General features: G+C 42.3%; 1 protein-coding gene across 5 annotated transcripts in view; it reads right to left on the reverse strand.

The window, feature by feature from the left end:
* The window catches only part of Fbxl20 (F-box and leucine rich repeat protein 20), a 104,263-nt gene extending 92,287 nt beyond the window's left edge, over positions 1-11,976 (reverse strand). For 2 of the 5 annotated variants that reach the window (XM_013149598.3, XM_063251474.1), the window contains exon 1: positions 10,956-11,238. In XM_013149598.3, coding sequence (XP_013005052.1) covers positions 10,956-10,997 — 42 coding nt within the window. In that variant the 5' untranslated portion in view covers positions 10,998-11,238. The other 3 variants (XM_003466916.5, XM_063251476.1, XM_063251475.1) reach the window with 3 other exon arrangements.
* Positions 11,977-12,749: the final 773 nt, after the last annotated feature.

A 12,749-nucleotide genomic window follows, 5' to 3' on the forward strand; every position in this document is an offset into this window, starting at 1 on the left:
ATGGTATCACTCACAAATTGCTTTTATGACTTATTTTTGGTCTTAAAAGCAAATGGAATACTATGTATATGCTGTATAATGAATTCCTAGAACCATTTTTGGATGCAAATTATACATTGCTAAAAGAGCTATTTTCCTGTTATTATTTTTCTAACCTTGTTTCACTTCGGCTTAAATGTCTAGGAAATGTTCAACCTTAAAGAAAAGCAGCCACTCTGGTTAGTTCCATCATTAGAAATGCTACTATTTACTCCTTTAAAGATGTATCAGAGCCAAGCATTGTGACTGATATATGTATGTAATCGCAGCACTCTGGAGGCTTGCAACTGGGGCATCCCGAATTTCAGTTCAGCCTGTTTCAGATCAGGGTATAAGAGACCTTATATCTAAATAAAAGATTACAAAGGGCTGGGGATGTGGCTCAGGGCAAAGACTCTGATTCAGTCCTGGTCTAGGGAGGATAGTATCAAGAAACCAAAGAATTACTACTAAAAAGGATCTCTCCCCTAAGTCCTTCCCTGTATCCATGCAAAGAAATGATCCGTGCACTTTTGGGCTGGAGTGGGAGCTCAAAGGTCGACGGCTTGCTAGCATGTGCAAGGTTCTAGGTTTGCTCACCAGCACTGCAAAGTAAATATAAATAAAAATGAAAAGTAAATTTCTAAATTGGGCATGATGGCACAACCTATCATCTCAGCATTTGAGAGGCTAGGGCAGGTTTTGAGGCCAGCCTAAACTATATAGTGAGATCCTGTCTCCAAAATAAAGGGAAACTCTTACACCTGAGAGTGGCGTCCCCTCTCGTCCCTTCTTTTCTTTTTCTTCCTTGTCTGAGATATGGTCTTGATATGTAGCCCAGGTTGGATCTGAATTTACAGGCTCTAGTCTTAGCCTCCCGAATCCTGAGATTATAAGCAGGTACCACAATGCCTGGCTGAACTTCATTTTCTTTCAAAGTGCTAAAACATAATGCATCTCAAATAAGCAATGTGAGAATCATAGAAAGTGTTAATACTTCTCATCAAGTGGGTTCCTATAACTTCACATCTATCAAATTTGTATTATGCTAAGGAAATTGGTATTAGAAATCTCAACTTTAAAGCTGTAAAGATAAAGACAGGATAAGTGGTTTTTCCCAGAGCTCAGTGGGAGTTCACAGTAGCAACAAGATTAGGTTCCCTGACATACTGATTCCGAAATTTAGGTGAAAACTTTCTGTCAAAACCATAACTGAAGGGCCAGGGGTTTAGCTCAGTAGCGTAACTGACTTGCTTGGCAAATGTGAGGTTGTGAGTTCCATCCCCAATACCCCCCCAAAAAACCATAATTGATAAACTCCCATGAAGTTTATGTTACTTAGGGCCTACATCTTTTGAGGCATATAATAACATACGTACAATTATTCTAGGCTGGGTGTTATTAGCTCAGTTATAGTGAGCTTGCCTAGCATGCGAGAAGCTTTGGGTTCAACTGATTTAACATACATCAGGGATAGAGGATAGCTCAGTAGAATAAGCACCTGCCTGGCAAGCATGAAGTTGTGAGTTCAATCCCTAGTACCCCAAATAAAATAAACACATGATTATAAAAAATAACAATAAATACAATTATTCTTTCTCAAGGATTGTGTTGATCTCAGTAAAAGCTGCACTTTTTGTTAAGCAGATCCGGATTTAGGAAGCTCCTTTTATGAAACATAAGTCAGGTATGACTTTTTTAATCTTTTTGGTACCAGGGATGGAACTCATGACCTCACATTTGCCAAGCAGGCACTTACACCACTGAGCTAAACCTCAGCTCAAGTCAGGTATGACTAAGAATATTGAATATTAATGAAACCTCTTATCCTGCAATTATAATTTGTGATAATGTTTGAGGAAAGTTACAGCATTAAGTAATTTACACAGGAAGAATTCCAAAATACTAGTCTTCTTTTCTACAAGTAGTTGCAGAAATAAGTTGTGATATTTTTTAACAGAAGCTTTTTTCCATTCAGGACATGAAAACAATTTTCAAAAAGCTGTTAAGTATGGATGTCAGCCAGGCAGGGTGATAAGCAGCTGTAATCCCAGTGCTCCCGTGCCTCAGGCAGGTGGACTGCCACAAGTTCAAGGCCAGCCTGGACTATAAAGTGAAACCTTGTCTCAGAAAAAAAAAAAAAAAAAAAAAAGTTGTTAGTGAAGGGTCTCAGCAACACAGTGCTCTTAAAAAAAAATACATTTTTTTTGGCCTGTGTTTATTTATATCACAGCTTTATTTTCTATAAAACAGAAAAGGAAGAATGACTAGTGACTGAGCTAGATATTTATTTATTTATTTATTGGTACCGGGGATCAAACTCACAACCTCATGCTTGCCAGGCAGGCACTTGAAACCAATGGAGCTAGAGTTTTAAAATGTCAATTCAAAAAAATAAAATAAAATAAAATGTCAACTTAACAATTTGGTGCCAAGCTTATCTTCTTAAGAGACATTTACCCACATCTGCCTAACAATGAATACAATGGCTGCCTGAAACACTGCTAAATTATTACTGTTAGACTACAGTGATAATACAACAGGCATGCTTGCCAGGCGTAGTGGCTCACACCTGTAATCCCAGCACTAGGGAGGCTGAGGTGGGAGGATCTTGGGAGTTTGAGACCAGCTTGGGCTACAAAGTGAGCTCAAGGCCAGCCTGAACTGCATAGCAAGAGCCCATCTCAAAGAAACAAAAAAAACAAACAAATAAAACAAAACAAAGCAAAACAAAAAAACCAGGCATCCTTTATTGAGCCCTAGTTGGCAACTTGTTTAATGCTATACAGACATTACAAAATGTAATCCTCTTGATCCAGTTTTGTTGCTATTAAATCCATTTTAGAGAGTGAAAATTTGAGACCCAAAATTCATGCATCCTGTCCAATGTAATAAAGATGGTAAGCAGCAAAGTCAGGGCCCAAGTTCAGACTTCAAACACGCTTCAGTAAGTTCTATATACATAAATAAATTCCATAAATCCTAAGGAATAGAAATGACAGCACACCAAACTCCAGGTTATCACATAATCAACACAGCCACTTCGCTTGGCAAAGATGTTTATTTAGTCAACTGTATCACAGACTTTTCCTCCCCTTTTGTTAGTCCCTGCCCCCCCAAGCCAGAGCGTCACTATGTGATCCAGGACAGCCCTGAACTCTCAGTGATTTTCTTGCCTCTGCCTCCTGAGTGCTGGGATTACAGGCATGTACCACCATGCCTGCCTGTCAGTTCGTTGTTTTGTTTATTTGTGTTTTTTTTTAACAACAGAAAACTGAGGCCAGATGGAGCCCTATCTCCTGATGGAAAGTTATCAATTTCATTTTTTAAAAACCAGAATTCAAAGCAGAAACAAGCAGAAATCCAAAGCAACATATAAGGTAAGATTTCAAAGGCTACCTGGCTTTTCTTTGCTAGTTTTTTTCAACAAAGAAATTTAAGTACACTGGCAATAAACTGACCACCTCATCTCTTTACAGAGAATCACACAATTTCCATGGCAGAAGGAACTTAAGAGTTAAGGCAATAGCAGTCCAGAGAGGTAACTTACCATGGTCACACAGATACCAGTAACATTTGAATTTCACTGGAGTATGTACTAACATCTGCATAGGAACATTCAAATAAATGTATAAAAAAGTTCTTTTTAAACCACGTGTCATGCACCTAAAATGCCTGCTACTTGAAGGCTGATGCAGGCGGGCAGTTTGGGCCCAGGAGTTATAGGCCTGAGTGAGCAATACAGTTAGACCTTTCTAGAACACTCTCACAGTTTAATAATGAAATATTTCCCTTTGTAAAATCCTGAAGACATCTTAACACTTTCAGCTTCTTGTTACTCAAGGTGCATTTCAAAATTAGAATATTAAAATACAGAGGTGCTGACCCCCCCCAAAAAATACATACATAAAAAAGAACCAGCTGGGTGTGGTGGTGCATGTCTGTAATTCCAGCCCTCAGGAGGCTGAGGCAGGAGGATCTCTAGCCACCCTAGGCTACAAATTGAATTCAAGGCCAGTCTGAACTGCACAACGAGACTCTGTCTCAAAAATATAACCAAACAGAAGTTTTGTATTTCCCAGGCTGGTGGTCTGTCTCTGGGATTCAAGTGATTTTCCTATCTCAGCCTCCCATGAAACTGAAACTAGAGCCATGTGGTCCTAAATCTAGCAAAAAGGATGTTATTTAAGCACAAATCTTTGGAAATCCTTGAAGCCAACATTTAAATTGTTTCCTGACAACTATAAAACCATTTCTCCCTTTCTTTCTCTTTACCCAGCTGCTACTACAGAAAAAAAAAAAAAAAAAAAAACCAAGGTCAGGTGTGGTGGCACAGGCTTGTAATCCTAACACTTTTGGAGGCTGAGGCACAAGGGTCACAAGTTCAAGCCCAGTTTAGGCTACATACCGAGTTCAAGGCTGGCTACATAGTGAGACACTGTCTCAAAAAAATCAAATAAAACAAAACAAATTCTTTTATTTCTTAGAAATAGCAATTCATAAGAGTTGATGATTATCTTCCTTAAGCCAGTTAACAAAGAGCTATATCTATATAGAACATGTATTCTACATTTAAGAACATGCCCCACCTGGAAAATGCTATTTTCTTTTTTGCCTTTCCCCTGGAATTGTAGTAAAACATCTTACTCTACAAACACAAACCACCCAGAATACCACCTATAATATCTTTTTTTTGTGTTTTTGGTATTTTTTGAGAGGGGGGGTCTCACTATACAGTTCAGGCTGGCCTTGAGCTCACTTTGTAGCCCAGGCTGGTCTCGAACTTGCAATGATCCTTCCCATCTCAGCCTTCTGAGTGCTGGGATTACAGGTGTGAGCCACCACGCCCGGCATTATCTTATTACAAATTATAAAACTGACAATGCTTTTCTAGTTTTTACTTTGAGATGATTATAAAATTATATTCACCTGCATCCTCTAGCTGCTCAGAAAGTCATACCAACAAACATCACAGCACTATACAGTTGATACACTGAACTGTTTGCATCTGATCTATTGCCAAAGTTCACTTCCAAACCTGCCTGAGCACAAAGGTAATGCCTAAAATCAATTTACTACTCACTTACAAGGTGTTTTGTTTTCCTTTTGTAATTCTGACTAAAAATTTCTGACATTAAGGACATGAACGAAAATTACCAGTACCAGTTTCTTATGTGACCAATCCTTGCCTAACATGATCTACACAACTTTAACCTTGTGGCATTTTAAGAGACTGCACAAAAGTGAGTTACATTTCCACTTGACTACAACTGCCAGATACAAGCTGAATAAGGTCAATGGAAAACTATAAACTCAAAGTTTAAAAAAGTATTAAGACAACAAAGATGTTACTTATCTAGGGGGATAACTCACAAGCCCACATATATCCCTTATCTATAGGGATAACCTCATAGTTGTTTGATATCTGTTGAAACTAACTGGCAGTCAGTCTTTTAACAAAAAAGTCTTTAAAAGCTAATGCAAATCTGTTATGAGCATAACAAACTTGAATATATCTTTATTTTTTAAAGCTATATAATGAATCAAGACTAAGCAAGCAGAGCACTTACGGTCTGTGTTTGTAGGGTAAGAGGTTTTACTACAAGGCCAGGGGAAAGGCAAAAAGAAAATAGTGCAGCACCACCATCTTGTGTAGGTTGTGACTCCATTAAAATCCTTCTATCAAAGGGACTCAAATGCATTAAGATTTCAAAATCAGATGTGGAGGCTTTAAATTATTCCGAGTCAATATTTCGGTGATTTAAAATTTTACTAAGTATGGAAGATCAAGTAAGAACAGTATACCCGATTTATATGTTTTGAAATTTTTTGGCTTTTTTCCTTTTCTTTTTCTCCCTGAAATGGATTTTAAAGAAAGAAAGAAAAAAAAGGAAAACAGTACAAAGATAACTATATACAAGCAGCTAAATTTGGTCAGAGTAAGGGCATTCTTTCTTTCCCCTCCCATACTTGGATTTTCCTGGTGTCATGGAATATTTTATTTTGAACATCTAAAAATACCTTCCAAAACCACAGTACTATACTGGTGAGATTACTGAACTTTTCAATTTATTTTCCAGTCTAACACCAGTTGGGAAATAGTACTCTAAGAAACAAGTGGAATTTTGCCTATCACAAAATTAAGATTAAAATGCATCATGAACACTAATAGTTTCAACTGACAAATGACCAACAACAAAAAGATACAAGATTTTTCTCCTCCTTGGTTTTTTTCAGACAGAATTTCACTATGCAGTTCAGGCTGGCTTTGAACTCATTTCGTAGTCTAGGCTGGCCTCAAACTCACAGCAATCCTCCTGCCTCAGCTTCTAAGTGCTGAGATAACTACATCTGGTTTAAGATTCAAGACTTTTAAAGTTGGGCATGGGGCTGGGGATTTAGCTCAGTGGCATAAGCACCTGCCAGGCAAGTGTGAGGTCATGAGTTCAATCCCTGGTGCCACAAAAATAATAAATAAAGTTGGGCATGGTGACACACATCTATAATCCCAGCATCCTGAGAGGACAGGATGGTGGACTGAAATTTGAACCCAGCCTTGGCTGGGAAGGCCCTGGGTTCAATTCCCAGTATCAGCAAAAAACAAAACAAAACAAAAGAAAGACTTTAAAAGTATGAATCCAGGGTCGAGGATATAGCTCTGTGGCATAGAGTCTTCCTGGCAAGCTTGAAGTCCTGAGTTTGATTTCCGGTATGAGGGGAAAAAAAAAGTATTAATCCTTCTAACAAAAATACTGATTTAATGAATAAAAACCTTCAATACAAAAATAGATTACACTCAAGAATGTAGGACTTAAATATCAAGAATGTATTTTGGGGCTGGGGATTTAGCTCAGCGGCATAAGCGCCTGCCTTGCAAGCGCTTGCAAGTTCGATCCCTGGTACCGATAAAAAGGAAAAAGACAAAAAAAAAAAAAAGAATGTATTTTGTAGCTCAATGAGGAGGCCCATGCCTGTAATCTCTGTAGTCAGGAGGCTGAGGCAGCAAGACTATGGTGAATTTAAAGCCACCCTGGACTACGCAGGAGTTCGAGGGTAACCTAAAGTAGATGGGAAGACCTCATCTGGGAGGGGAAGGGAAGATACATTTTTGTAGTGGGCATAGTGGTACACATCTGTAATCCTATCTTCTTGGGAAACTGAGGCAGAAGGACTGAGAGTTTCAGGGTCAGCCTAAGCAATTAATGTAGATCCTATCTTAAAATGTGGAGAGAGAGACAGACAGACAGGCAAGCAGGAACACTGGGGATGCAGCTCAGAGCTAGAATGCTTGCCTAACATTCACAAGGCCCTGGGTTCAATCCCTGGTGGGGAAAAAGAGTAGGATAAAGTGGAGAGATTTCATTGAAAAAAATCTAAATCTGCACCCAAACACTAGCCAAATTACTGAATTTGAGTATAGTATTGGTTAATACACTTAAAATGAAGGATAATAGATTCACTCTTTTGACAGGAAATACAAAATGAAATACATTGGGTGAGAACTTTAGGAAAGTAATCTTCCACATGATATAAGCTTTCTGGTGAGTTATGCTAAAAACAAAGCAGCATGACAATGGAGTTTTAAAAATAATGGAATCTGGGCTCCCCAACATTTTAGCTGCGTAACTCGAACACTTTACTTAACTTTTCAAGTTCCCCTGGAAAACTGAATTGTGAGAACTACAAGAAGCTGAGTTAAAACACTTAGCTTGCTGCCTAATGTGCAGGAAGCATTCAATAACCAAGTTTGACAAAAAATTATCAAAATTGGCTGAAATTCAAAATGCACTGTAAATGCTTATAAGTATTTGATGAATTTCAATTAACTAACATGATTCACTATATATACACCTATAAATACATAAATAAATGTGTATCTCTCTATATATATGGTTATTATCCTATAAACTTAATGCCACAGTGGGAAGTTTTGCATTTCTGGATCTTTTATTCAAAGTTACCTACTTAGGCTAGTCTGTAAGACAGGACATATATGGGTAACAAGTTCTCTACCTTGGAGTTTTTTTGTTGGTATTTTTTGAGACAGGGTCTCATTATGTACATTAGACTGGCCTTGAACACACTATATAGTGCAAGTTAGCCTTAAACTTATAGCAATCCAGAAATCCTTTTCAGCCTCCCAAGTGCTGGGGTTATAGGCCCTGTGGGCCACCACACCCAGCATTCTATCTTGGTTTTAACTAAAATATTTTTTTTTTTTTTTTTTTTTGTCTTTTTCCTTTTTATCGGTACTGGGGACTGAACTCACGACGGTCTGCTTGCAAGGCAGGCGCTTATGCCGCTGAGCTAAATCCCCAGCCCAACTAAAATATTTTCTACAGCTCCACACCTGACGGTGAGATTTAAAGTATGTGGCTTTTAGTTACAACGCCTAAAAGCATATTAAACAAAATATTCCTTACAAAAAGATTAGACTAAATCAACTCTCATATCACACTCGTAAATTTTAGTTATCTTCCCCCAAGAAAAAGCCTTTCACTTTTTGCATTAGTCTCAACCACAATTTGAAATTAGCTATCATTTGTTATATAAATAATTCCTGTACTTACAAAAATTACCATTTGGAGATCAACTATCTGCTTACATTCATATAATTATCACCTCTTTTCATTATAGCATTAAGAATTTAAAAATCACGTTTTAGACATAAAAAGCCTACATCTTTAAAAATTTTCAATGAACTAACATAAGTGTATTATCTCCTAAAAAGCCTATATACTAAGCAGTTGCCTTACACTAGATCATAAAAAGATGAATAGTTTTAAGAATACTGGATGACTGGGCTGGGGGTACACAATCATGGCACTGGGGAGGCATAGCAAAGGACAAGAATCCAAAGTTTGAGGACAGTCTAAGCTACACAGCAAGTTCAAGGCCAGCCTTGACTAAATAGTGCAACTCTGTCTTGAAACAAAACAAAAATTTCAGATGATTCTCATTAACATAAGTCGTTTCTAGCCCAACCATTTTCATTTCTATTGTGACATGGAACACATTATACTAAAAGAACAGCTTTTAGGGCTGGGGATTTAGCTCAGCGGCATAAGCGCCTGCCTTGCAAGCAAGCAGTCGTGAGTTCGATCCCCGGTACCAATAAAAAGGAAAAAGACTAGGGACTGGGAGATTTAGCTCAGCGGCATAAGCGCCTGCCTTGCAAGTGTACGGTCGTGAGTTCCATCCCTGGTACCGATAAAAATGAAAAAAAAAAAGGAAAAAGACAAATAAATAAAAACAAAGATTTTAAAAAAAAATAAAAGAACAGCTTTTGGTTTATAATCATTTTGATCATGAACAGTATACAAAGATGATCCTTCATGCTTTTTTATTGTCTCAGCTCATATTAAGGAGGCATTTGTTGCCAGTTGCCAATCATGATACAGATATGCTTAACAAATCAATAAATTTTCTTATTTTAACGTGCCACTACTACAGATAAAGTATAAATAAAAAACAAGCCAATCTTAGCACTCTGGAGGCTGAGGCAGCGGAACTGCCATGAGTTCAAGATCAGCCTGGGCTACACAGTGAGTTCAAATCCAAGCTGAACTACATAGCAGGACCCTGCTTACCACACAAACATACACACACTACATACATACCAAAAAATTATAAAAATGGGAACAGTGATGACATAAAGCACATACTGACAGAGAAGTCTGTCCAACACTTACTCAACAATCTAAGGTAAAACAGCAAAATGATAATGAGCTACTTGCAGCAGCCAGATGCTATCTCTCCTCAGTCTTCAGTGTTTGGGCCTCTCTTATAATTCCTCTTCTGTCAAATGTCTATTCAGTAATTTTTGCGACATTTTGGACTTTTACAACAGTAATGAATATGAAAGCACCATAAATTAATCCTATTGAGCTGTCTACAGTAGGGCAACAGAACCTCTTGTTTAAGTAACACCACGTGCCATGAACTACAGTATTTTTCACAATTGAACTATGCTATATGAAAATCTGAAGGCCACTAATATCTTGACTATCTACACTCTTCATCCTCAACAAAATACTGCAGCTCCGAAACTAAACTTCCTCCAAGCATGTCTCACTCTGATTTCGATGAGTATTTTCCTTGTAAGCATAAAAAGGGTAAACTGAAGATCCTTAGGGATTTCCACCCCCTGCTCCCAGCTGGTGAGTTTCCTGAAACTTTTGTCTCATCGGCTTACAATTTCATCTTTCAGATGGAAATCAGCAAAAGCCCTCGAGATGTACACTGAGCCGCGAGTGGTCCCAGGTCAGCCTGATTCTCCGCCAGAAAAGGCCAGGTAACATTTACTCTTCGGCTTGGGTGAATTTCTTTCTTATCCCCTCAATGAATCATCCGGTTCATTATTATAGTATGATACTCTACCCCATCGGCAGTTAACAATATTTCTCTTCCTAAGCGAGTCCCTTCCCCACTTAAGACCACTCTCTCTGCCAGGCGGTGCCTTTCTCAATTCTAGGTATGTAAACTGCCGGCGCGCGGGGAGGGGAGGGGATATTTCTAAGAGACAGACCGACCAGAGGGAGTTTCTCAAGCCTCTCAGACCTTCATCCCAACCTCAAAGCATGCAGACTTCTGTGGGTTCCTAGAAACAATGAACTGCAAAAGCAGAGAGTAAACGGGAAAGAAGAGGAAGTACCAGAACAATACCCAAATCCAACACAACGAGGACGGCGGTCGCTCCCACCTTCACTTCCCTGGTGAAACTGGATCTCCAACTCGGAAAATGGCCCGCACCCCCAACCCCCGCCGGACACGCGAGATGCTCCGGCGGTGGCGGCGGTCGAGGGGCTACATGGAGAATGGCGAGCCGGGCGGTCGGGGGAGGGGACGAGGACGCCCGCGCTAATCCCGCCGGTGGCCAGGGGATGAACGCCCGGGGACGTGTGGACAACCAAGCCGCGGCCCCCTCAGGCTCACACCTCAAACCTGCTCTTGGTCACTCCGTTCACGTCCCTCCTCATGAGGCCGGCGGGTGCGGCCCAGGCAGGGCGCTGCGGCGTGCGGAGTGCAAAGCGGAGCGGCCCAGAGCAGGCCCGCGAGTTCCGGAATCCGGAGGCGGCGGCCGCGGCGGAGCAGGAACCAGGCCGGGGCAGTCGCGCGGGGAGGAGCGACCTCTAGGCTCTGGCAGGACCTCCTCTACCACCTCCTGCAGCGCCTGCGGCCGCGACGACCGCTCGTCGCTAGCTGGGCTCTCGCCTCAGCCTCAACTTCAACCCAAAACAAAAACACTCCCCACCTGCCAGCAACGCCGCTCCTGATTGGACGGAGCCGCCTGAGCCTCGACGCGCGGGAGGGCGGGGGGCGCGCGGCAGCGGGGCCGCCCCTCCCCCAAGAGCAGCCCTTACGGAGCCCGCGAGCTGTCGGAGCAGAGCCGCTATTGCGGCCCGCTCCCTCCCGCACCAAAGCCGCTGTCCCCGGGAGAAGGCGCGCAGGGAAGCGCCGAGTCGATGGCTGTGGGGCGGGGCAAGTTTGCGTGCTCAGGACGCGAGAGACAGGCAGGAGCGCGGCCGGAGCCTCTCCTCCCCGCGGCCCAGTCGCGAACCAGCCCACGCGGAGCCGCCCCCGCCGGCCCCCGGGCCTGTCCTTCGCTCTCTGCACCCCTAGCTGGGACTCGCACCCTCCTGACAACCCAACCTCTGCCCCGGTCACTCACGGTCGCCTTAAAGCCGAAGTGCAGCAGGCGATCCCTGCTCGGAGCCATTTTCCTCCTCTTTCTGGACGTCTCGGGATGGGGACAGCGCTGCCGCTGATGTCGCCGCCGCACTAGTGGATTGCATTAAGGACACTGCAGGAAGGCCTGGAGGGCCGCCGCGGGGCAAGCGTCTCCCTGTGTATGATCCAGTGCGCGGAGGGCGGTCCGAGCGCCCGCCTCTGCACCGGGGGAGGCAGGAGGGCCACACCTTGGGCGCCAGGTCAGAGGTGCCGCGTCGGAGCCAGAGCCGGAGCGGGAGCGGGAGCGGGAGAGGGAGCCAGAGCTGGGCACCCTCCCGCCGGCGGGGGAGGGGCGCGCGTCGGCAGACTGGGCAGCGCGGCCTTCGGCTGCCCCGCCCCCGGGGCCTACGGTGACCAATGGGCGGTAGCTTTTGTCCACTCTCCAATCAGCTAGCTGGTTGGTGAGAGCCGGAGCCTGACGTTATCTTGGCGGGAGAAACAAGCGTGAGAGCCATAGATGGGGGCGTTGGCCTGAGGAAACCGGGATTTTGATTGTGGAACCCAATGAGAGCCCTGTTTTAACAAGTTTAGCTCCTCAGGTCCAGAGTTTCCAAACGGTGTTACACGAATCAAGAATCAAGAGTGAAATTGGCCAAAGGCAATACCCCAAACATGAAATGGGAGAAATTGTATCATAAATTGCAGCATTCTTGACACAAACAGCAGTGCTGCTAACTGTACACTCCCAAAGCTGTGAGGAGTTTCCCTTCACACCCTTTTAATTAGCGCCTGCCTGTTATTAATCCAATTAAAAACACTGAAGAGCAAGAAATGCTGCAGACCTGTAAGACTGGGCATATTTTCGGTGGCTTATTACACAACTCTTTGGTGCTGGGGCTCGAACACACTGTTAATACTTGATTAAAATTCTTACTAGTGTTACACTTCCGATACTTTAGATACATTCGTCTTGGGAACTTGTGCATGTTCCTATTAGATTTTTGACTCGTTTGCTGTCTTCATTACCTAATGCTGGAAGTACTTAATAATGTATCCTAGAG

Source organism: Cavia porcellus, unplaced genomic scaffold, assembly GCF_034190915.1.
Source record: "Cavia porcellus strain 051 isolate PalLab524CR breed Dunkin Hartley unplaced genomic scaffold, mCavPor4.1 scaffold_6, whole genome shotgun sequence".
NCBI lineage: Eukaryota > Metazoa > Chordata > Mammalia > Rodentia > Caviidae > Cavia > Cavia porcellus.